This window comes from Muntiacus reevesi, chromosome 2 (genome assembly GCF_963930625.1).
Source record: "Muntiacus reevesi chromosome 2, mMunRee1.1, whole genome shotgun sequence".
In the NCBI taxonomy this organism is placed as follows: Eukaryota; Metazoa; Chordata; class Mammalia; order Artiodactyla; family Cervidae; genus Muntiacus; species Muntiacus reevesi.
The window spans coordinates 9,202,312-9,228,697 of record NC_089250.1 but is presented as its reverse complement, the minus strand read 5'-3'; the positions used below and the strand labels follow the sequence as shown (position 1 = coordinate 9,228,697).

At 39.2% G+C, this 26,386-nt stretch overlaps 1 protein-coding gene across 1 annotated transcript in view; it reads right to left on the bottom strand.

The window, feature by feature from the left end:
- MACROD2 (mono-ADP ribosylhydrolase 2) overlaps positions 1-26,386 on the bottom strand; it is a 2,149,518-nt gene that overhangs the window by 6,505 nt on the left and 2,116,627 nt on the right. The window contains exons 16-17 of the mRNA XM_065919545.1: positions 9,215-9,292; positions 6,120-6,186 (exon numbers count right to left, since the gene is read on the bottom strand). Coding sequence (XP_065775617.1) covers positions 6,125-6,186; positions 9,215-9,292 — 140 coding nt within the window. The 3' untranslated portion in view covers positions 6,120-6,124. The remainder of the gene's footprint in view (positions 1-6,119; positions 6,187-9,214; positions 9,293-26,386) is intronic.

Genomic DNA, 26,386 nt, shown 5'->3' with positions numbered 1-26,386 from the left:
ATGCAGAATAAAACTTGCAAAACAAAAAGGAATGACAGATTGCCAGCCTCCAACTAATACCCCAGACAGGTCTACATTCCTACAGTACTTACTTAATTGGGAATTAAAGAAAGTCTCGTCCTGATAATAACTAATAATGGGGTTCTTTTATTGCGTACACAGTTTTAAAAATAGCCTGCTTGATTAAAAAAAAATTCCTTTCAAAATTCTGACCTTAAAGAAACAAAAGCCCCTCCAGGGGTAGTTTGCATTTCTCTTCATCTGTCTTTGAAATGTAATGTATCAAGTGTGAAACAGATCGCCAATCCAGGTTGGATGCATGAGACAAGTGCTCAGGGCTGGTGCACTGGGAAGACCCAGAGGGATGGGATGGGGAGGGAGGTGGGAGGGGGGTTCAGGATGGGGAACACATGTAAATCCATGGCTGATTCATGTCAATGTATGGCAAAAACCACTACAATACTGTAAAGTAATTAGCCTCCAACTAATAAAAATAAATGGAAAAAAAAAAAAAAAAGAAAAAAGAATATCCATGAAGAATTCTCTCAAAAAAGAAAGAAAGAAAGAAAGAAAGAAAGAAAGAAAGAAAGAAAAAGAAAGAAATGTAATGTTCTACCTGATCATCTGTGTGTGTGTTGAGAACTTGGTCTCTGCCATCCAAAATGTATAGTGTACATATGTCAGCCAATTAAATAGACTGGGGTTCTCAGCAGTCTTTGTCTGGCCATGCCAACTCTCAGGGGCTTTTCACCATCTTAACCTTCATTGTGTTACCCTGCACAATGCGGGCCTTTCTTAAATTATTTTGACACGTAACCTTTCTGAATCTTGTTTAGATGGCATCTTTGCACTCTCTTCTGAGGAAGGCTTTTGCCTTATTGTTTAAGTCACTATTAAGATATATCTCATAATGGCCAGTTGATAGATCTTTAAATGGGACTTAGGAATGAGTAAGCATTTAGAGCTTTCTCATTATAAAAAGCTCTTTATTGGTACTTATTAAAAAACGAAATTAAAGGGTAAAAAATACATATTGAATGGTTGACCTAGGAATACCGTTAGCTTAAAACAAATAAGAAAAACCAGCTTGTGACTTTTGGTTGATCATATTTTGGGGCAGACTTGTTTCACTGGGGAATGCTTCCCCTGGTTGGTATTATAAGACAGGGCATATAGATCTCACCCTCAGGAAATAGTGATTAAATATACTAAAGGAAACTAGTAGGGCTACCTGAGCTTTACCATATAAAGTAAAAACTGGGAGCTAATATTCAAGGGCCAACAGTAATAAAATTAGTGATTTTGCTTTGGGTTTAACTTGTGCACTCAGAAAGAGGGCCTTGTTGAATACATTATGCAAGCTTTTGAAGACATGATAAGTTAAACTCTAAAGCCCTAGAACTTAGAACATATTCTCTCTCAAAGGCAAATTAAATAAGATATGGTTCGGCAAATCAATTTTTAAATATCATTTAGGTGACAGTTCTCTGGAGAATTAAAAGCAACTGTCTTTGCCTTGCTAATTTCTACAAATGAGAAATGTAAGTACAGCCCACAATGACCTGAGGCTGGGTCTAAATTAGCTCAAGCAAGTAGAACCTGAAACCAAGGGGAAAAAGGGCAAAAGTGGCCCTTTTAAACTCAAATTGTGACTGGGTGCAAGTTCCTGCGCCTGATGCCTAGGGAGGCCAAAAACCCAAAACATCAGAGTTTGGAGCAAAGAGCAGTTCACTGCAGGGCCAAGTAAGGAGAACAGGTACCACCCTGAACTCCCAGATGGTCTGGGGGGAGAAGTGTTTACTAGGCCAAGTTTGGGCTGAGGGCCACAGGGCTTGTGGCTTGCTTCTGATCGGTCGGTGGTGAGGTCAGGGTGGTGCCCAAGGAGGCTTGTGCTCAGCCTGAAGTGGGGGCTTTAGTTTCTGCAGCAGAGCTCAAACATTTCGTTGTCATGCATACTCCTCGAGGAGGAACCAGGAGCCCGCTTTATCGCTGCATGATTGTCTCTTGACTGCCCCTCCTCTGTTTCTTCATTCCCTGGTAAGCAACTGTTTGGATCTGCTCGTTGGAACTCAGGGAAGAGCCAAGAAGGCTGAAGGAAGCTTATTTCCTACAAACAGGAAAGGGACAGGGAAAGGATTTGTACCCAGAGGGCCCCACAAGGTCCTGCTAGTTTCAAAACGTCTGGAAAGGGTCTCTCGGCCAAAAATCACTTCACAGGCTCCTTCAGGGTAAGGGCTTATCAAGAACAAATACCAATGTTAAAGTCTTTTCCATGACTAGTGAAGCCTTACTCGTCTGAGCACGCAACTTTAATGTATTCCAACTGTTATTTATAAAGTAGTAAGTTTACATTGCAATATCTGATTCATAACTAAATTTTTTTAACTGAAGCTATGAGAGCTCTAGTTTTCTCTGTGTACACATTACACATATGAGACGTCTCTACCTCTGGGAAATATTATCAAAATTAAACTTATAAAAGAGCTCTGTTTAATTTACTTTAAAGTGCTTATGAACTAAATATTTCTAAATATGAAAGCAGCAGGCCAGAATGAATGTTAGGTTCAAAAAAATCTAGAAAGTATTCAGTATTAAATTAACATCTGGCATCAAGCTTAAGATTGCTGGTTTAATCAATAAAGACTTGTCTTTTATTTTACCTAGGTTTAATGAAGGTCAATACATTTATTTCTGTTACAGACTTTGTCAACAAAAAAAAAATTAACTTGGTATGATGAAATTCTTATAAATACACTATATAGGAGACAAGATAAACTTTGGGGTGAACTCTTTAGAAATAATTATGCTTTAGGAATGTCAAACTTGAAAATAATCTCTCCATAAATTTGGTAAGTTGAAGAACTGTGCTAAATGAAGTTAAACAGTGGAAGCTGATTGAAGAGCTAGGTCATTCCCAAATAAGATGCTGAGACAGTCTCTTCCTTTACAGAGAAGCTATAGATATTTAGAACTATTCATATGTATGTTTGGTGCCACACTGAGATATTTTTATAAGAAAGCACATGTTTTTAGAAATTATTATTGATATTTGTTTGCCATGCCAAACTATAGAACGTGAATGTAGTTCATAATTACTTACTTCTTCTCAGTACACAGTAGGAAAATAAGATGTGTGTTGTGAACAAAAGAAGGTATGAAAGATGGAATTGTGTTTTTTTAAGGGAAAAGAAAATAGTTTTGTCCCAAAGTTGGTTCTTTCTAGATGGGGAAAAAATAGGGGACAAAATAATAAGCATACAGAAAGTGGGTGGAAAATAAGCCTGAGAAAAGAGTTTTGTGCATGGTCAGGACTGGCTGAATTTAGATTGAATTTAATAAGGTAGATGGATTTTGTTGTTGAAAGTAAGCTGGTGTAAGCCTGGAGTTTCATTTTCTCTCTGTTAAGAGAATAAAGTTTTCTTGGAGTGCAGCATTGTGTGAGTTTCTGGGCCTTTAAGTGAGCTGTTTTTACTTTTGAACTCTTTTGTCAACTTTGGTTAAGTGTTCACTGTGATCTTATTTGACCAAGTGTTTTAAAACTTTTTGTTATTTTTGACAAGCTTCCCATCAAGTTTTAATTAACATCTCCAGCTAACTTAAAAAAGGCTTCAGAGGACCCCTATGGCATCTCAGAGAAGAATATCAGACTAATTAGGCTTATGGTATGTTAAATTACTTGAGAAACGTTGTCAACTGATTAGAGATGAACCTTAGGTTATATTTTGTGGATAAATGTCATTAATACAGATATCCTAAAATGTATATGAATTCTTAAAAATCTGATATGCCCTGGTATAATATTGATCATAATTCTAGTTTTTATCTTAAAATCTTATATGTCACAAATTCTAGTTTTTATCTTAAAATCTTATATGTCACAGCAATATCCAAGTTTCTTGTCAAGTGCATTATAATTTGATCTTTAACCAAGCCTTTTTAAGTCTTGCTACTTAAAGCCAATCATTGGTTTACTTTAATGCTTCTATAAAAATGAAGGTCTTCAAGAAAATTCATAGAAAGGATTTTTGACAAATAGAAGTTTCTGATCACTTTTAGATCATATCACTGAGCTGGGTAAGAAATTACAAAACTCTAATGGAAAACCTGAAGATTTCACCTAGATCATCAGGAATTAATTAACTGATAAATATAATTTGTGATATTATGACTTTTTGGGAAATATACTCTTAATTTTTGTTTTCTAAAAGAAAAATCTTTTATGCTATGGCCCTCAACAAATTGACAAAGTATACTTCTGTAAGCAAACATGAAACATCTTTTTCTCTCTACCTGATCCTTCTAGGATTTGGCTTCTCCAGTTAGATCTTCTGTGGACTTGATTTATTGCAACCAGATTACAACTATTTATACTAGCCATTGTTTTAGTTTGTTCTTTTTTGTTTCCAAATTGTTTATGCTTTGTATCTATCTCTGCTGTACTATGACTTTATTAATATTACTAGCTGTATTGCCTATTGTCTAATTTATAAGATTGCCTCTTGTATTACCCAGTGTGTAACCAGGTCTCCAACAGAATCAATGATGGCTAAAAGTCTTGAGGTAATCCACCATATACACACAACTCTACATAAAATAATTGTAATAGTGCAACTCTAGATATGGGAAGAAGCCACAGGGGAAAACATTTCCTGGATCATAATAGACTAGTAATGCAAGCAATCCAGAAAATTTTAATTATCAACGGACCTAATCCAAAAAAATAACACATTGAGTGACCTATCAACAGAATATCTGTCTGGTTTAGGAATGAGCCAATCCTAGCACTGTGCCACAAAATTGCTCATGAAATGTCTCCGAAGGCTGGTCAGATTTTGACCAAGGGGAAGCACTGTGAAAGAAAACGTTGCCTGCCGTATACTGTGTCCCCCACAGTGAGCCCTCAGGATGGAGACAAACAGGCTGCCTAGTGCCAAGCCCTCAGCCATTGTAGCCACCCCCAGCGGTGTACCGAGGGGACTCAGGATGGGGAAGAACAGGATAGTGGCCCTAGATAGCTAAGGTGCTTAGCGAAGGAGTGATTTCAATGAGCCCAGACTCTTGCATCTTCCCATATATAGAAAAACACTAAATTCATTAATTCAAGGTACTGGTTTTCCCTTTGATGTTGTGGTTACCTGATCTTTGTTGCAAAACTATAAATCCTGGTTGTTCCCTTACCTCTTTGGAGCAGCCCCCCAGAGCTACTCTGGGCTTGAAGTCCATAGAAAGTCATCGGGTGAGACATAATTCTCAACTTTTAGGTTGTGTCTTTTTCCTTCATTCGACAGAGGCAAGGATGTCAACACATCTGTGTCTAGCTCCAGGTAACACACAGTTCATTTACACACAGTTGATTTATCCCATAGGATTTTTTCCACAGCTAAGCATTTTAAGCTAGGAATCAGAAGAGCAAACCTGGCTTCTTTCCTTTAATTCTTCTCACCAACCCTCAAGGTACAAAAAAGGGTAACAGACCACTCAGTATTCTAGATACACTTTAGTCTTGGCTGAGTGATTTAGAATGTTGGTCTAGAAAATCTCCTAAACATCATCTGGTCCCATTTATTTTCCTGTGGTGTTTCCTGGGGCTCATTCAACCCAACAAACCTTTGTACAGATGTGAAGGTCCACAGGTAGTGGGGTAAGAGGGCAAAACATAAGGCGGGCTTCTCTCAGCCCAAACACACTAACGCCTTTTACATTCTCCAGGGCAAAGATTTAGTGTTATGCTTAAAAACAGATATGCTAAACAACTCAGCAGGTAGCTTCTGGAAAAGCAATACTTCAGAATCAGCTTGGGGTTGCTGCAATAATTTGTTCACTCCAGGAAGCCAGGGGTGAGCTAGATGGAAAAATTGTTTTTTTGTCAAAGCTCAGAAAACCGGTACTGCACCATCTGGAGATGCTATAGCTTATCTTTTCCGTTTAAAGATGGTGAGCTTCTAGGGGTAATCCTAGCTCCTTATAATATGTTATTTGGCATAAAGATTTTAAAAACTTAGCCTGAGCCATGCTGTGGGACTTGATAGAACTGAGGGAAATCCAACATGCCTTTTACAAACAGTTCCTATGGCTGGCCCATTTAATCAATTGAAAATCTCACCATAGAGGCAACTTACCTTAGTTAATCTTCTTGCTGACTCTCTGTTGGGTCATTTACACTGTCAACCTGACAATTCATGTCAACTGTAACCAGAAGGGAAAACAAAAAGGTTAAATGTTTGTTAAACCCAAGTCTCTTAAGTATATTAAAATGGCCTGTGAATCACTACATTTCTGACTTCCTATCTTATACCTCTTTTCAATTTGTTTTCATTCATTCAAGATTTGGGGACCACTCTTGTAGATTTTTACTGGTCGGGGAATGGGGAGGGCAGAATTGCCCCTTTACTAAACTGCAGGAGCTGTTTTCATTTCATGCCAGGTTTGGGGGTTGATATTTTGTGTGTATTTATCACCATCCTTAGGTAAATTCAAAGGCTTTAATAGATGTCTAACAAAATTAAGAGAAAACAAAGCAAACCAGATCATCCATGCACAGAGATGTAAGCGGTTTCCTCTGAAACAGCAATGCTAGTGGGCCTGCTAATTCAAAACCGATCCTGAAAACTTGCCAATGCGTGCAGTGGACACCATGAAATGGAAAAGCAAAACATCTACCAGATCACACAGCAATGATAAAACATGTGCATTTACTTTACTGTGTGTATTATTCTATGTGAGCATTTGCATACAAATAGCACACATAATTAATGTCATTGTCCAGAAGGAGCCCAGAACAGGCAGAGCAGACACTCTGGAAATTTTCAAGGGTCAGTAGGTTTAATTAGATTGGTATTGCTAAAGCATCCGAGCCCATATTATATACTTAGAGACTTAATATACAGATGAACAATGGCCAGACCATATTTGGCAGTAGAATTTATGACTTCAAAACTCTGCAGCAAGCAGCTCAGAACTTGGTCAGTGACTGCCGGCTTCCCTGTGTTTTGCTCCTTGCTCCTAACACAGGGCCATCAGGGAAAACCAAATGTTCTCAAACCAACCAGCCACTTCTAGTTAACCCATCTGGCTTCCCCTTGCCAACAACCTCCTGTCAAGGGTCTTTGAAATCTTGCCTTTTGTTAGATAGAAGTTCCCCACTTCCCTCCTGCCTTCGAGTTGGCCAAACATAAGTGATAAGAGCTGACACACATGCTCTGGATATGTAACCTGTTTGTTCCCATTTGGGTAATCTTCACTTGTTTGAACAAAATCAATCATCCAAATCTCTTTTTCTTGAACACAAAAACCTGATTCAAGTAAAACAGAGGCAGGTGCTGGATTTCACATTCCAAAGAGACTTGAAAGAGGGAATGGCTGGTTGGCAGCCCACCCAACCCTCTCTCAAGGAGGAAGGAAAGCAGGTCTCTTTGTTCCTTCTGCAAACACTCCTTGGTTTCTCACCATGTGTGAGCCCACTCTTTACCCCAGGTGTAAACTGGCCAGATACAGCAAGGGTACCCATAAAAATGAATATGTGTACACTTTCCATCCTGGCCTACAGAGTTATTGTAAGGTTGACCATCTCAGTGTGGACTGTACAGAATAAAATACAGGAGAGTGTTCCTTATTTGTTCCTTCCTCCAACCCAAGGGTCCCTAGTTCTAAAATCTATTAATAAGTGTTAATATGAAAAGCATTTGATGAGCAATGTTAACTATGTTAAGAAGTTTTTTTTAATAGCTGAGACTTTGTGCTCAGTAAACTCTATAGTGAGGACGGAACCTTAGTATTTAACACATTTATGTCCCTTTTATTCAGTGAGAATTACATGACCTTGGTATTCTTCGGAACATGATTTGTAGCTGCTGCTGCTGCTAAGTCACTTCAGTCGTGTCCGACTCTGTGTGATCCCATAGATGGCAGCCCACCAGGCTCCCCCATCCCTGGGATTCTCCAGGCAAGAACACTGGAGTGGGTTGCCATTTCCTTCTCCAATGATTTGTAGAGACCTAGTTAAAAATCATGTTTATAGTGTCACAACCTGGCTGGGAGGGTTTCACTCTGCTGAGGATGACTAACATGGAGTGACTTTTAATGGATGAAATCTGGGATTTAAAAATATTATTTTCCTAGATAATGCATGTGCATGCTCAGTCGCTTCAGTCATGTCCGACTCTTTGCGGCCCTATGGACTGTAGTCTGCCAGGTTTCTCTGTCCATGGGATCCTCCAGACAAGAATGCTGGAGTGGGTTGCCACGCCCTCCTCCAGGGAAGGGTTAAAAAAATAATCAGTTTGCACTGAGTCAAAGATAGGTTCAAAGATGTTTTGTAGAACATGGAGAATACAGCCAATATTTTGTAATAACTATAAATGGAAAGTAACCCTTAAAATTGGATAATTTTTAAAAAATCAAATTATAAATCAGTTGGTGCAAAAGAGCTTATAATTAAGGGAGTCAACTAAGATGAGGGCATGCCTATAGCAGGGTGGAATGCATGGTATAGGAAACTGTTTAAAAGTGCCAAGTAACTTCTAACGTGGCTGAAATTTTCTCAAGGTCATTATGAACCCAAACTGCAAGATTTTATATATATATGTTGATAACTGACCAACAATTCTGGCTCTCCTAAGCTCTGTGGGCAAATGGAATTGAATATTTAGAAATCATGTGTGCCTAAATAGCTGTTTTTTCTAATGCAAATGATGCTGTCTCAGAGGGTTTCCAGTGTCATTGTGCAGGGGCAAGGTGATAATATTCCTGAGGCTCACAGTCTTTAGATGCCTTCAAAATGAGACAGGACTAAAGAAAGGTTTTTGGAAATTGATGAAGTGCTTTTAAAGACTCACTATGTTTCTGGCCAAGCCATGTGATGTGATACAGTGAGGTGGAGTCATGAAATTTTAAGAATAGCCCAGATTCAAGCCAGCGTTCCTCTAAATGCTGAGTAGCCCCACAGTGTTCACCAGCTAGACTGCAGTTCAGTTTAGCCTTGGCATGACCCACCCTTCCCTTGGTACCGTGAAGTAAGATTAAACTGAGGCACATGCTATTTTTTTTTAAAAATGGGCTGTCGATTTTGCCAATTCCCAGTAGAAAGCGGTTTTTGAACTTTACTCGGTTCAAACTGAACATGTTGATTCATAGAATAGCTCCTTTAATCCTAGATTACACAGAGAAAGTGTTCCAGGTTTATAGTTTTGGTGACTCAAATAGCTCAGAAGCTTACCATCAGGACCTGTGGAGCTCTCTGTGTCACCAGAGCCTTCGCTTTCCACAGGAACTCTGGGTGTGTTCCCGCCTTGAGCTGAAGAAGAAGATGGGCCTTGATCAATAGAGAATTAGGATGTCCTGACTGCCAATTTGTTCTGTCACCCTCCATTGCACTCTTCAATTTAAAAATACTCCTGGGATTGAATTTCTTTTGCAGAAGAGGTTAAAGGAGGAAATAGTAGGTTGAGTTGCTTGAATACTTCAGCACTGACATATTCTAAATTCTCTTTAATTTGTGAAATAATCACATACATACATGCACAGTTTCTCAAATTAGAAAGCAGGTAACATGAAATCAGGGAAACTTGGTTTAATCAGAACAACCCACAATCTGAATTTGGGGAAATCTGTGTGTGAGTTTATGTGGCTTTAACTTTGAAGAGAGTAAAAACAGAAAATCTATTTTGCCTTAGCCATGCCTGAAAGCTGAAAGATTCGTTCTCCTGGCAGTGAGGTTCTTTTGTTTAAACACAAATGAATGTCTCAGTTATTCCCCTAGAAGACATCCTTAGATGCTGCCATTTTGGACTACTGAGAATCCAGTCTTTAGTTAATTTCTGTTGTAATTTTTCTCTACTCACACAACTTCATAAGACTTGTCCTCCATTCACTGTGGCTGAAGCTATATAACACACTTAAGTGTAGTTGTAAGGACATTGTTTTTCTTTTGCTTTGCATGATCTGATATTTGTACATATTGAAAATTGATCACTATAATAAGTCTAGTTAACATCCATTTTTCTTTTTGTGAGAAAATTTGCTTCTTAGATATCTATTATGTTTTCACAGCTTGAAGAGCCAGGGCATTTGAAAATACAAATAAAGTACTGGAAAAACCCATAACTTCAAAGTTTTTACTATTTCTGTACTTAAAAATAGAATATTAAATTGAGTTTTAGTACATGAATACCTATGGAGTCCAGAGTGTGTTCAGAGTATGTTCAGTCTGACCTTCCTGTTAGCGAAGAGTCAAATCTAGGAAAGTGTATAATCTCTTCAAAGGCAGATACATGGAATTTGCACTTTTGGTAATGATTTACTGAAGCTGAGAATCAAGAAGTAAGGTGACTAATCTTAGCCTGGGTGGAGGGAAGGTTGGAAGGTCAGTACTAAACAGTGCAGAAAGTCATTTTATATTTGAAGACTGAAGTGCAGGGTCATTTAAGTGCAGATACCAAACAAGCTTTGCATCTAATGCTGAGGAAGAAAATTGAGAATCAGACGTGTGGAAATTTGGGAGCTGTCTTTGATCTCTGGCTTGGGACGATCCTCTGGAGAAGGGAAAGGCAACCCACTCCAATATTCTTGCCTGGGAAATCCCATGGACGGAGGAGCCTGGTGGGCTACAGTCCATGGGGTTGCAGAGTCATATACAACTGAGTGCCTAACACTTTCACTTTTCAATACAGAATAATGTCATATCATTGAGAGCATAAGAGTAGATGAAAAAAGTCAGGGATGGGTAACATAAGAAAAAATGACTCCTGGACAGCCAAGTCCTACAAGGACAACATTAAAGTGACTGTGTCCGTGAGTTTCTTTCACTAGTTCCTGAGGATGAGGTTGGGAAACTGGAAACAAAACTTGAAACTTCCAACTGGACTTAACATCATATTTTTTCTCACTGTCAATTCTAGAAAATAGACAATGTTTCAATTGCTCATCAACACATTCCTTAAAGACACAATTACAGAAGAAACCACTGATGGATATTTTTCTAAGCCCGAGAGCAGGAAATCTTTGCTAAGTATCCCTCAAAACAAAAAAAAAATAAGAAAAAAGAAAAGGAATATTTGACTTTATATAAACACAGACTTTGGGGTGGAAAAAAATACCATAAGAGATGTTTTAAAAAAGAAATATAAATTGAAAAATATTTATACCTTTTGTCATAGACAAAGGTAGGTCTATATCTTTGATATATAAAGTACTTCCAAAAAATAGAGGTAAATATTAAGGATTGGATAGAATACTGAGCAAGAAATCTAACAGGAAGTTAATTAAAAATAAGAATGGCCTGCAGTTATGTGAAAATGTGATTCACTTTGCTACTAATGAAAAAAAAATGCAAGGTAAGATTATACTAAGAAAGAGATTTCTGCCTAAAGTAGACTATCATAATGTAGGGTAATACTCCCATCAAGAATAGAGATATTGAACAGATTTGAGAAATTATTTTAAGGCACTACAGAGCCATTGAAGGAGTCTGAAGAGGTGAAAAATGGTGAACTTGACATTCCACATATACAAAGAAGTTTAACAGAGCTTCCAGATGTTTTTTTAATGAAGTTTGGGGGGGAGGGGGGGGAGAGGGCCAAAACTTGGAGGTCAGGGCCCACCAAAAAAGAGGTGCTCTGATAAGTACCTCAAGTTTTCTATGGGATTCCCCTGAAGGGTTATGCTCTGCGGGCAATGAACTTGAAATAAACCAGTTCTTAAAAAAATCTGAAGACCAACTTTTAATCAACCTAATCTCTGACTAGACTTCAGTGCTCTGCTCAATCCTCCCAGCCTTTAAGCAGCAAACATAAATCCTGTCTGGGAGAAGATAAAGTCATCCAGAAGCTCAAGTCATCACTATAGCTTTTCACACATAGTGTCTAGCATTCAATAAAAAATTTAAAATTAAAAAAAATAAAAAAAATTCAGTCATCCCAGAAGAACAAGTACAGATCACTGAAAACCAAGACAATAAAACAATATGTAGAGACATCTTAGAGATATTACTTGTAAACACAACTTTAAAATATGGTTAATGTGTTTAAGAATTGAGTGACAAGAGGGTGAATTCTCATGGCAAAGAAGTTTATCAGAAAACTGGACTAAACACTGTATAAAAAAGTCAGATATAAATTCTGGAACTGAAAAATATATGATAATTGAAGTTTAGAATTCAATAGGCAGATGTGGCAGTAATAAGACACAGCTGAAGAAATCATTCATAAACTGAAAGCTAATTTAGAATATAAAGAATATTAAAGATGAAAGATACAGAGAAGAATTAGTATTATGATCCCCAAACAAAATTAATGCAAAGCAAACCTCATTGAAGTCAATCGTTATAAAACTGCAGAAAATCGTGGTTAAAGAAAAACTATAAAATTATTTAGTGAGTAAAGAAGGATTCAGTTCAAAATAGCAACAATAGGAATTATAGATGACATCACAATAAAAATCATGGAATCCAGAGACAATGTAATGATATCTTTAAAGTGCTTAAAGAAAATAATATTAATGTAAAATTTCATATCTAACAAAAATCTTCTTTTAGACTTCAATTTGAAAATATGTTCAGGGTTAAAATAGTAGAACTACACTGAAGGATTTTTGTTATACTAAAAATAAAAATTCTAGATAGATTATAGAACTACATTTGAAAGGTAACATGGACAAAGACCTTCACATCATTAAGCAAACATCTCTTACACAGGAAAAGCAAAACATTAACCATTAGGAAAAAGACTAGAAATGTGGGAAACATTTAAATTAGCAGCTTTAGTTTATCAAAACAGCATTAAGACTGTAAAATAAACCAGAGTAGAAGAAATTTGCCATGTATATATATACACATATATATGTATACACATATAACACAAGAGTCCTTGTATGTATGTGTATATGTGTGTGCATATACATAAAACTCACAATGGATTCATATATAAAACAAAATAACATAGGAAAAACAAGGAATCCAATAGAAATGAGCTTGACACAAGCAGACATGTCATAAAAGAGGATATCTTGCCTGGTCACTTAATTTCTTGAATGACTTTTACCAAACATTGCAGTATTTAAAAGCCTCAGCCTTTTCACTATAAACATAACTACAAACTGTTCTAACTCCTTGGACACCATCAGAACTTCTCAAAATACAACATAACTGTTATATTTTATGAGATATGATTACTATAGAAGGGAAATTAATTGACCTAACACTATTTAAACATTACTTATTTGACTTTCTCCTTGGGGTCATTGTGATGGTATCTAGCAGTACCTATGGCTGATTCTTCCAGGAAATCTCTTTCAATGTAATGGCTATTAATGGTAATAACCCTGATGATATTACTATAGAGAAACCTCTCTGACATCACAGAGAACTTTCTAGCTAATAGGATGCTAGTCAATTTAATAATGCTCAATGAAAATAAAGGAGCATACAAAACACTTCTAAGAGCTGGGTGAGACAGGAAAAAAGTTGAAGAAAACAAAACCCAAAAGGCCAATCAGACAGTAAATATTTAAGTTGCTGGCCTTATGTTTTGTTTTTTCAAACTCATTGTTTTAAAATACAGTACATTTTTCTGTGAATTTTCAGGTTATGCCACCATATTGGCACAGATTAGCATGAAATGTAATGGCATGTTTCAGCTCCGTGACAGAGAGGTAAGAAAAATCATAGTTGTAGCTCCATCTATTGCCATGTTGTTGAGCATAGGTCTCTTAGACTGCTTTTGAAGATCCTAATGGTATGACTGGTAGACTCATTCATTTATTTATCATGAATGTACATGATTCATGTGCATGTGGTATGAATGTATGACTATGCATGTGTGCAGTGGCAGGCTTATGTGAATATGCAAGTGCATATGTGTATGCAAGTGTGTGTGTGTGGTGTTCTTTGGAAAGAAGAATGACAGATACTTATTACTCTCGTGTATGTGGAACTGTTATTATCCTAAGGGCTTCTCTCCTGCTGGGCAATGCATCTGAGTGCCCCAGAGAAATGATTCCATTTCACACAGACAACAGAATCTGATCAAAACAAAAATTGTCTCTACAGCCTATTTATTTCAGTTTGCCTGTCCCTCCCCTCATTTTGATTGCTGCTGCTTGGAACACAAACAAGAGGTACATTTCAGGGCTCCTAGCAGGAGATAAAAGGTGCTGAAATAGAAAGAGTCTGGGACAGTCAGTACCAGTTCATTTTCAATTACCAACCTCAACTGTCCTCTTCAAAGCCTTGATTATGATAACCTTTTGTAGGTCACTTGCATTACATAAAAAATAATAAATGAAGAAAGTCTTACCACAAAGAAAAGATGCTGAAATGCATATAGAATGCAGTTAACCAAATTTTTAAATACATAAACATGGAGAGATATGAGAGAATTTGCCAAGTTTTTCTTTTGAGATTTATGTTGGCAATAAACTCCATGCAACAAAGAGAAGTACAAATAATTATTGCTCAGAATGTGTAGTTCCCTAGGTATCATGACAGCTGTAGAAAGCAGAGTTGTCTGGATTCAATTCTATTGAATTAAATTGGTGTTGAACCAAAGCAAGCATTCTTGAACCATCTTGACTTTTGCTATTATCTATGTTCCAACTTCCCTGGAGAAGGAAATGGCAACCCACTCCAGTACTCTGTTCCAACTTCCCTGGAGAGGGAAATGGCAACCCACTCCAGTACTCTTGCCTAGAAAATTCCATGGACGGAGGAGCCTGGTGGATACAGTCAATGGGGTCACAAAGAGTCGGACACAACTGAGCGACTACACTTCACTTCACTTCATGTTCCAACTTACTGTTAATGCAATGGATTTCCAACTTTACTATTAATGTAATGAATTAGATAATTATTTAGAAAGGCTTACTTCCTATCTTCACCCCTAAGGGAGTTGACTTCATTGTTCTTTGACACTGGGCTTGGTCATGGAATTTGCTTCGCCCAATGAGATATTAGCAAAAGTGAGTCAAACAGAGGTCTGTGAAATGCACTTGTGCAGTTGGGGTTTGCCCTCTTATGCTCCTGCCATTTACCCCAAAGAGAACATGCTTCAGGGAAGAGCTGAGTGAATAAGACCGGAAACTCAGCTCACAGCCTGACATCCTTCCTGGCCCAGACTAGATGGGGTTGATCCCCATATCTGTGAACAAAAGAATGAATGATTGGTGTTCTAAACCTCTGAGATTGAAGAAGCCTTGTGATGTGGCATTACTGTGGTGATAACTAATGTTTAATAAAGTGAAAAGTGAAAGTCGCTCAGTTGTGTCTGACTCTTTGTGACCTCATGGACTATACAGTTTATGGAATTCTCCAGGCCAGAATACTGGAGTGGGTAGTCTTTCCCTTCTCCAGGGTATCTTCCCAACCCAGGGGTCGAACAAACCTAGGTGTCCTGCGCTGCTGGCGAATTCTTTACCAGCTGAGCCACCAGGGAAACCCAAGAATACTGGAGTGGGCAACCTGTCCCTTCTCCAGGGGATCTTCCTGACCCAGGAATTGAACCAGGGTCTCCTGCATTGCAGGCAGATTCTTTACCAACTGAGCTATCAGGGAAGCCCAATGCTTAATAATATGTTTATAACTGACTCTGTCTTAACATTGCTTCTTAATTTTGTCCCATAGCAATTACAGCTATAAAACTGTGAGCTTAATTTGTGCTTAATTTTTTCACACATAATAATGTGTTAACTTTGGTATCACCTAAAATCATCTACAGAACCGACAGGGATAAAGTAGGATAGTTAAATAGTTTAGCTGAAAAATCCCACTAGAGGGAGTTTGAAGGGAGTTTGGGAAACTCTTATAAACTAATGAAGCCAGTAACCTAGCAACAATCTACACTACCTTGAAGGAAGGCCAAGGTGCATTCAAGCACCAGGCACAGTCAGCCACAAATCCTGGGTTAAACATACAAGAGGGCTTCCCTGGGGGTCCAGTGGTTAGTAGCCTGCCTGCCAGTGCAGAGGGCACAGGTTTGACCCCTGGCCTGGGAAGATTTCACATACCACGGGGCAGCCAAGCCCATGTGCCACAACTACGGAAGCCCGAGTGCCTTAAAGCCCCTGCTCTGCAACAAGAGAAGCCGCTGCAAGGAGAAGCTGGTGCACCACAACTAGAGAGGAGCCCGCTCCCCACAGCTAGAGGACGCCTGCTCTCAGTGAAGATCACATACGACACAGCCATCAAATAGATAAATGCAAGACAACGGATACGTGGTCTGAATCTTGTTAATGGTCCCTGAAGAGCTGCATTTCTGCATGGAGCCAAGACAGGAATATAGGTGAAAGGGGGAAGAAATTAGGTGAAAGGCAACATTACACTGAAAGCTGAGGTGAATTATCATACTAGTATATGTCACCAGCCTTTTTCTAATATACATATGATTTTAATAGCCCTGTGACACTCCCAGCTAGACCACATGGGTCAAGGCAGGAACTAATAAATGTAAACCTTGACATCTATCCAAAAATGAGGAAGAGGGTGGTCTTCTCTCTGCCTCTCCATTTTTCTCTGATTATAAAAATGTAGCCCTCTTTGTTCTCAGGGCTGTGCTGCCTTGCTTGCTTGCTTGTATATCTCACAAGCATCCTATGCTAATAAACTCTCTCTTTGCCTATCACTCTGCCTCACGCTGAATTCCTTCTGTGACAAGAGTGAAGAAGCTGAGCTGTGGGAAATTCTGACACCAGGGGAACAGTTTCAATGAAAAGACAATGGGTTTGAGTCCCCTCCCAGTTGGGGATCCTGGGTTCAAGTCCCAATCTGAGTTTTGGCTGGGTTGGAGCTCCATCTGAGAAACAGTGTGGTTTTAGGACTACAAATGGTGAAATTTTGAGGAACACAGAGTTAATGTATACAGATTAGAAGTCCCTTTACAGGCCAAAGTCTATTGTCTAAAATAGAATAAAACTGGTCATGGAGTTTAAGGCATTTGTCACGTATATTTAACTTCCAAGCTCAAATGGAAGGAAGCAATTATTCCACGTGCATAGACATCAATTTATGTTCTTTTCAAGCAACAGATTGTTAGGGGAGATGATGTCCATTAGACCTTAGAGTGCCAAGTTCACTTTCTAGGTATTGAATCCAAGTGCAACTAAGCAGAAGGAGATCAGAGACCAACTTATGCAGGCAGAACAGAGTGTCAGTGAAAAGACAGAACTTAAAGAGAAGCTGAGTCTGTGATATGCTGTGTTGTCATGATGCTTTCCCACAAACTGCTCTTTATAATCAAGGCACCAACATTATTTAAAATGATCGTAAAAGTCAGTGATGTGACTCCTCTTAGTGATGTGGTTCTAAGAGCTGTAAAATAAATATATTTAGCCTCAAGAAAAAAAATTCCAGTCCTTAGTAATAGCATGGGCTTATCTATTTACATAGCTACTTGAGGGGCATCCAGGTTTCACTTCCAGGTGTTTTGTTATCATATGTTAAGGGTACAAAGGGTAAACACCACTCTTAGGAAAATTCATCCAAAGTAAAGGGAAGCAAAATAAACCATGCAGTATTTATTAATAACAAAGATTACCACCCACTCTCTCTACCACAAATGACACACAGCAAGCCAGGGATCCAGCCTCCAGCCTCTCTGTTGGATATGCCTTTGTTTTGCTTTTTGTAACTTCCTGTTTTGTTTCTCATGACAGATTCTGAACCTCAGGACTGTCTATTTCTGGCCACCTTTCTGTGAAGTGCAACGTTAGTGTCAGGGGAGGGATGGAGTATAACAAATGCAAACCCTACAGGGACTCCTTAGGGAATGAAGGGGGCTCTTCCTTCAACGGGGTTTCACCGGGGACTCTCCAGTACCACCTCCTCTGCTTCCTGCTCACCCCAAAGATCTACACTTATTTTCTCTTTCACTCTTTATTTGGTGAAATTCCTCTTTGTAAACATTTATCATACAAGTAGTTAGATCTAGGCATTTGTTACTGGTCTGCCATTCCTTTAGCATTTTCCTCCCAGCAAGAGATACTAAAATAGAGAATCACAGTGAGTTTTCCTGTCTCCTGGGGGAAATGAGGAGTGAAGGTGTTCATGGCTAGCTTCATGCGCTTGTGGAAATTTCCCTGGGCGGCTTCTCTCCCAGTTGGGCAAGTAAATGAAAGCTAGTGGTGGTGGTGAAGTAGTGTCTGACTCTTGCGACCCTATGGACTGTAGCCCACTTGGCTCCTCTGTGCATGGGATTTCCCATGCAGGAATCCTGGAGTGGGTTGTCATTTCCTCCTTCACGGAATCTTCCCAACCCAAGGACTGAACCCAAGTCTCTTGTGTCTTCCACATTGGCAGGTGCGTTCTTTACCACTAGCACCACCTGGGAAGCCCCTAAATGGTAGCTAGTAAGACCCTATTCAGGATTATTTCAGCCTGCTAGAGTGAAGGGGTGGGTTGGAGGTAACACCAGGCTCATGCCTTCTTTTTGCTGTGGCTGCCAGCCCATTCTTTGGGTTCATGTGTTTTTGTTTGTATTCTTCATTTGCTTGTTATACTTATCTGCTTTCATATCATTATGTCTGGGTGAGTGAGATTTAAAGTCTGACTTCATGTCACCATCTTTAATCCAAGACCAGGTACGTAGACTCTTTTGATTTGTGGGAGAGTATATTCACTCTGGGTGTGTCTCACATACATAACCTTTGTCAATAGCAGGTTTGGGGAACATTTATCAAAGAATAGCTCTGATGAGACAATGTTATGGACTGAATATTTGTGACCCCCACCCCAGATTCATATGTTGAAGCCCCAACTGGTAATGTGACTATATTTGGAAATCATGCCTTTATGGAGGTAGTTAGGTTAAATGAGGTCATAATACTGAGGCCCTAATCTCACAGAATTGTGGCCATATAAGTAGAGGGACATCTCTCTCCCTTTGCTGAATGAGGACACAGTGAGAAGGGGACCACTTGTAGACCAGGAAGAGAGCTCCTACCAAACCCAAATCAGCCCAGTGCCTGGATTCGAATTTCCCAGACTCCAGAACTGTGAGAGAATATGGTTCTGTTGTTTAAGACTCCCAGTCTACAATTTTTTTTTTAAATGACAGTAAGATATACTCTATTTACAACTAGTTCACTTTTCTTTGGAACAAAGGCACAATTGTAAACCATCTACACTGCATTTAACTTATTTTCTGCCAAAGAACCCCAATCATAAAGCTGCTACTTGACCACTCTACCTGTGGTGATCAATTATAGACACATGCCTTTGGCTCCCTCTCCAAAGCCAAATAATGAATGGCTATTCTCAACAATGAAAAATTGAAAGCATTTCCTCTAAGATTAGGAACAAGACAAGGATGTCCACTCTTGCCACTTTTTACTCAACGTAGTTTTGGAAATCCTAGCCACAACAATCAGAGAAGAAAATGAAATAAAAGGAATCCAAATTGGAGAAGTAAAATTGTCACTGTTTCCAGATGACCTGATACTATACATTGAAAATCCTAAAGATGTTACCAGAAAACTATTAGATTTGTTCAACGAATGTGGTAGAGTTGTAGGATACAAAATTAATACACAGAAATCTCTTGCATTCCTATATACTAACAATGAAAAATCAGAGAAATTAAGGAAACAATTCAATTTACTATCACATCAAAATGCCTAACATACCTAGGAATAAACTTACCTAAGGAGATAAAAAACCTGTACTCGGAAAACTATGAGATACAGATGAAAAAGATCAAAGATGACATGAACAGGTGAAGAGATATACCATGTTCTTGGATTGGAAGGATCAAAATTGTCAAAATGACTACCCTACCCAATGTAATCTATAGATTCAATGCAATCCCTATCCAATTACCAATGGCGTTTTTTTTCACAGAATTAGAACAAAACATTTTACAACTTGCATGAAAATACAGAAGACCCCCAGTAGCCAAAGCAACCAGTGGAGCTGGAGGAGTCAGCCTCCATGACTTCAGGCTGCATTACAGAGCTACAGTAATCAAAACAATAAAGTACTGGCACAAAGACAAAAATACAGGTCAATGGATCAAGATAGAATGTCCAGAATTAAACCCAGGCACCAACAGGCACCTTGTCTATGACATAGGAGGCAAGAATATACAATGGAGAAAAGATAATCTCTTCAATAAGTAGTGCTGGGAAAACTGAACAACTACATGTAAAAGAATGAAATTAGAACATTTTCTAACACCATACACAGAAATAAATTCAAAATGGGTTAAAGACCAGAAACTATAAAACTCTTAGGGGAAAACATAAGCAGAACACTGACATAAATCACAGCAAGATCCTCTATGACCCACCTCCTAGAGTAATGGAAACAAACACAAACAAATGGGACATAACTAAACTTAAAAAGCTTTTGCACAGCAAAGGAAACTACAAACAAGGTGAAAAGACAACCCCCAGAATGGACGAAAATAATAGTAAACGAAACAAGTGACAAAGGACTAGTTTCCAAAATATACAAGCAGCTCATGCAACTCAATACAAGGAAAACAAACAACCCAATCAAAAAGTGGGCAGAAGCTCTAAACAGACATTTCTCCAAAGAAGACATACAGATGGCTAAATAAACACATGAAAAGATGCTCAACATCACTCATTGTTAGAGAAATGCAGATGAAAGCTACATGTACCCCAACGTTCATGGGGTTACGTAGCACTGGTTACGACAGCTAGGACGTGGAAGCAAGCTAGATGTCCATGGGCAGATGAGTGGATAAGGAAGTTGTGGTACATATACACAATGGAATGTTGCTCAGCTATAAAAAGGAATGCACGTGAGTCAGTTCTAATGAGGGCTTCCCTGGTGGCTCAGAGGTTAAAGAGTCTGTCTCCAGTGCAGGAGACCTGGGTTCGATCCCTGAGTCAGGAAGACCCCCTGGAGAAGGAAATGGCAACCCACTCCAGTATTCTTGCCTGGAGAATCCCATGGAGGGAGGAGCCTGGTAGGCTACAGTCCATGGGGTCACAAAGAGTTGGAAACGACTGAGCGACTTCACTTCACTTCAGTTCTAATGAGGTGGATGAATGGAGAGCCTATATAGAGTGAAGTCAGTCAGAAAGAGAAAGGCAAATACTGTATATTAATACTGCATATATACAGAATCTAGAAAGATGGTGCCAATGACCCTACATACAGGGCAAAAAGGAGACATAAAAGGACGTTTGGACTCAGTGGGAGGAGAAGAGGGTGAGGTGATTTGAGAGAACAGCATTGAAACGGATACATTACCATATGTAAAACAGATAACCAGTGTGAGTCTGATGCTTGAAGGGGGCACCCAAAGCTGGTGCTCTGAACAACCTAGAGGGATAGGGTGTAGAGGGAGGTGGGAGGGTTGCAGGATGGATGGGACACATGTATACCTACCTATATCTATGACCAATTCATATTGATGCAAGGAAAAAACCATCACAATATTGTGAAGTAATTATCCTCCAATTAACATAAATACATTTAAAAATAAAATAAAGTAGATTTAAAGGACAAGAACAACAACAACAAAAAAAAACTACAATGAGATATCACCTCACACCAATCAGAACAGTCATCATCAAAAAATCTACAAGCAATAAATGCTGGAGAGGGTGTGGAGAAAAGGGAACCCTCTTGTACTGTTAGTAGGATTGTAAATTGATAGAGCCACTATGGAAGACAGTATGGAGTTTCCTTAAGAAACTAGGAATAAAACTACCATATGACCCAACAATCCCACTACTGGGCATATACCCTAAGAAAACCATAATTGAAAAAGACACATGTACCCCAATGTTCATTATAGCACTATTTACAATAGCTAGGACATGGAAAAAACCAGATGTCCATCGACAGATGAATGGATAAAGAAACTGTGGGACATATATGCAATGGAACACTTCAGTTCAGTTGCTTAGTCATGTCCAACTCTTTGCGACCCCATGGACTGCAGTACACCAGGCCTCCCTGTCCATCACCAGCTCCCAGAGTTTACTCAGACTCATGTCCATTGAGTCGGTGATGCCATCCAACCATCTCATCCTCTGTCGTCCCCTTCTCTTCCCACCTTCAATCTTTCCCAACAGAAGGGTCTTTTCAAATGAGTCAGTTCTTTGCATCACGTGGCCAAAGTATTGGAGTTTCAACTTCAACATCAGTCCTTCTAATGAATATTCAGGAATGATTTCCTTTAGGATGGACTGGTTGATCTCCTTGCTGTCCAAGGGACTCTAAGAGTCTTCTCCAACAACACAGTTCAAAAGCATCAATTCTTCAGTGCTCAGCTTTCTTTATAGTCCAATTCTCATATCCACACATGGCTACTGGAAAAACCATAGCCTTGACTAGATGGACCTTTGTTGGCAAAGTAGTGTCTCTGTTTTTTAATATGCTGTCTAGGTTGGTCATAACTTCTCTTCCAAGGAGCAAGCGTCTTTTAATTTCATGGCTGCAATTACCATCTGCAGTGATTTTGGAGCCCCCCAAAATAAAGTCTGTCACAGTTTCCACTGTTTCCCCATCTATTTCCCATGAAGTGATTGGACCAGATGCCATGATCTTAGTTTTCTGAATGTTGAGCTTTAAGCCAACTTCTTCACTCTGCTCTTTCACTTTCACTAAGAGGCTCTTTAGTTCTTCTTTGCTTTCTGCCAAAAGGGTGGTGTCATCTGCATATCTGAGGTTATTGATATTTCTCCTGGCAATCTTGATTCCAGCTTGTGCTTCTTCCAGCCCAGCATTTCTCCTGATGTGCTCTGCATATAAGTTAAATAAGCAGGGTGACAATATACAGCCTTGACGTACTCCTTTCCTGATTTGGAACCAGTCTCTTGTTCCATGTCCAGTTCTAACTGTTGCTTCCTGACCTGCATACATATTTCTCAGGAGACAGGTCAGGTGGTCTGGTATTCCTATCTTTTTGAGAATTTTCCACAGTTTGTTGTGATCTACACAGTCAAAGGCTTTGGCATAGTCAAAAAAGCAGAAATAGATGTTTTCCTGGAACTCTCTTGCTTTTTCAATGATCCAATGGATGTTGGCAATTTGTTCTCTGGTTCCTCTGCCTTTTCTAAATCCAGCTTGAAGATCTGGAAGTTCATGATTCACGTGCGGTTGAAGCCTGACTTGGAAAATTTTGAGCATTACTTTGCTAGCATGTGGGATAAGTGCAACTGTGCGGTAGTTTGAGCATTCTTTGGCATTGCCTTTCTTTGGGATTGGAATGAAAACTGACCTTTTCCAGCCCTGTGGCCAGTGCTGAGTTTTCCAAATTTGCTGGCATATTGAGTGAAGCACTTTCATAGCATCATCTCTTAGGATTTGAAACAGTTCAACTGGAATTCCATCACCTCCACTAGCTGTGTTTGTAGTGATGCTTCCTAAGGCCCACTTGACTTCACATTCCAGGATGTCTGACTCTAAGTGAGTGACAACACCATCCTGGTTATCTGGGTTGTGATGACTTTTTTGTATAGTTCTTCTGTGTATTCTTGCCACCTCATCTTAATATCTTCTGCTTCTGTTAGGTATATACCATCTCTGACCTTTATTCTGCCCATCTTTATATGAAAAGTTCCCTTGGTATCTTTAATTTTCTTGAAGAGATGTCTAGTGTTTCCCATTCTACTGTTTTCCTCTATTTCTTTGCATTGATCACTGTGGAAGGTTTTCTTACCTCTCCTTCCTATTCTTTGGAACTCCGCATTCAAATGGGTATATCTTTCCTTTTCTCCTTTGCCTTTCACCTCTCTTGTTTTCATAACTGTTTTAAAGGCCTCCTCAGACAACCATTTTGCCTTTTTGCATTTTTTTTTCCTTGGGGGTGGTCTTGATCACTGCCTCCTGTACAGTGTCATGAACCTCCATCCATAGTTCATCAGGCACTCTGTCTATCAGATCTAGTCCCTTGAATCTATTTCTCACTTCCACTGTATAGTCATAAGGGATTTGATTTAGGTCATACCTGAATGATCTAGTGGTCTTCCCTACTTTCTTCAATTTAAGCCTGAATTTGGCAATAAGGGGTTCATGATCTGAGCCACAGTCTGTTCCCAATCTTGTTTATGCTGACTGTATAGAGCTTCTCCATCTTTGGTTGCAAAGAATATAATCAATCTGATTTTGGTATTGACCATCTGGTGATGTCCATGTATAGAGTCATCTCTTTTGTTGAAAGAGGGTGTTTGCTATGAGCAGTGCGTTTTCTTGGCAAAACTCTGTTAGCCTTTGCCCTGCTTCATTCTGTATTCCAAGGCCAAATTTGCCCATTACTCCAGGTATTTCTTGACTTCCTACTTTTGTATTCCAGTCCCCTATAATGAAAAGGACATTTTTTTTTTTTTTGGTTGCTAGTTCTAGAAGGTCTTGTAGGTCTTCACAGATCCATTCAACTTCAGTTACTGGTTGGGGCATAGCCTTGGATTACCATGATATTAAATGGTTTGCCTTGGAAATGAACAGAGATCATTCTGTCATTTTTGAGATTGCATCCAAGTCCTGCATTTCAGACTCTCTGTTGACTATGAGGGCTACTCCATTTCTTCTAAGGGATTCTTGCCCACAGTAGTAGATATAATGGTTATCTGAGTTAAATTCACCCATTCCAGTCCATTTTAGTTCACTGATTCCTAAAATGTCAATGTTCACTCTTGCCATCTCCTGTTTGAGCACTTCCAATTTGCCTTGATTCATGGATATAGAATTCCAGGTTTCTATGCAATATTGCTCTTCACAGCATTGGACTTTACTTCCATCGCCAGTCACATCCACACCTGGGTGTTGTTTTTGCTTTGGCTCATCCCTTCATTCTTTCTGGAGTTATTTCTCCACTGATCTCCAGTAGCATATTGGGCACCTACCGACCTGGGTAGTGTCCTATCTTTTTGCCTTTTCATACTGTTCATGGGGTTCTCAAGGCAAGAATACTCAAGTGGTTTGCCATCCCCTTCTCCAGTGGACCAGTGGTCACCAGTATCTTCATTATCTCCACCATAGTTTGGCCTCTGGTCAAATAACAAGGAGGGAACACAGTCCTGCCTTTCAACAGAAAATTGGATTAAAGATTTACTGAACATGGCCCCGCCCATCAAAACAAGACTCAGTTTCTTCCTCTGTCAGTCTCTCCCATCAGGAACCTTCCATAAGCCTGTTATCCTTCTCCATCAGAGGGCAGGCAGCCCAAAAACCACAATGGAACACTACTCAGCCATAAAAAGGACACATTTGAATCAGTTCTAATGAGGGCGATGAACCTAGAGCCTGTTATATAGAGTGATGTAAGTCAGAAACACATATCATATTTAAATGCATGTATATGGAACCTATGTAATCTAGAAAGATGGTATTGATGAACCTATTTTCAGGGCAGCATTGGAGATGCAGACATAGAGAACAGGCTTGTGGACACAGTGGGGGGAAGGAGAGGGTGGGATGAATGGAAAGAGCAGCGTGGAAACATGTACATTACCATATGCAAAATAGATAGGCAGTGGGGATTTGCTGTGTTACTCAGGGAACTCAAACCAGGACTCTGTGACAACCTAGAGGGGTAGGACGGGGTGGGAGGCGGGAGGGAGGTTCAAGAGGAAGGAGACATATGTGTATCCATGGTTGATTCATGTGGATGTATGGCAGAAACCAACAAAATATTGGAAAGCAATTGTCTTACAATTAAAAATTTAAAAATCTACTAAGAATAAATCCTGGAGAGGATGTAGAGAAAAGGGAACCCTCCTACACTATTGGTGGGAATGTAAATCGGTTTAGCTACTATAAAGAAGTATGTGGAGGTTCCTTAGGAAACTAAAAACAGAGCTACCATATGATCCAGTAATCCCACTCCTAGGCATATATCCAGAGAAAACTATTGTTTGAAATGATACATGAACCCTAATGTTCATAGAAGCACTAGTCACAGTAGTCAATATATGGAAGCAACCTAAATGTCTATCAACAGATGAATGGATAAAAAAGATATTGTATGTATATACAGTAGCATATTGCTCAGCCATAGAAAATAAAATAATGCCAACTGAAGCAACATGGATGGGCCTAGAGATTGTCATACTAAGTAAATAAGTCAGACAGAGAAAGACAAAAATCATATGGTAGTGCTTATATGTGGAATCTAAAAAAAAATAGTACAAATGAACCTATTTACAAAACAGAAATAGAGCCACAGATGCAGAAAACAAACTTATGGTTACCAAGTACAGGAGAAGGAATAAATTGGGAGATTGTGATTAACATATACACATAAAAATGGGGCTTCCCTTGTAGCTCAGTCAGTAAATGATCTGCCTGCAGTGCAGGAGACTCAGGTTCGACCCCTGGGTTGGGAAGATCCCCTGGAAAAGGAAATGGCAGCTCACTCCAGTATCCTTGCCTGGAAAATCCCATGGACAGAGGAGCCTGGTGGGCTGCAGTCCATGGGATCGCAAA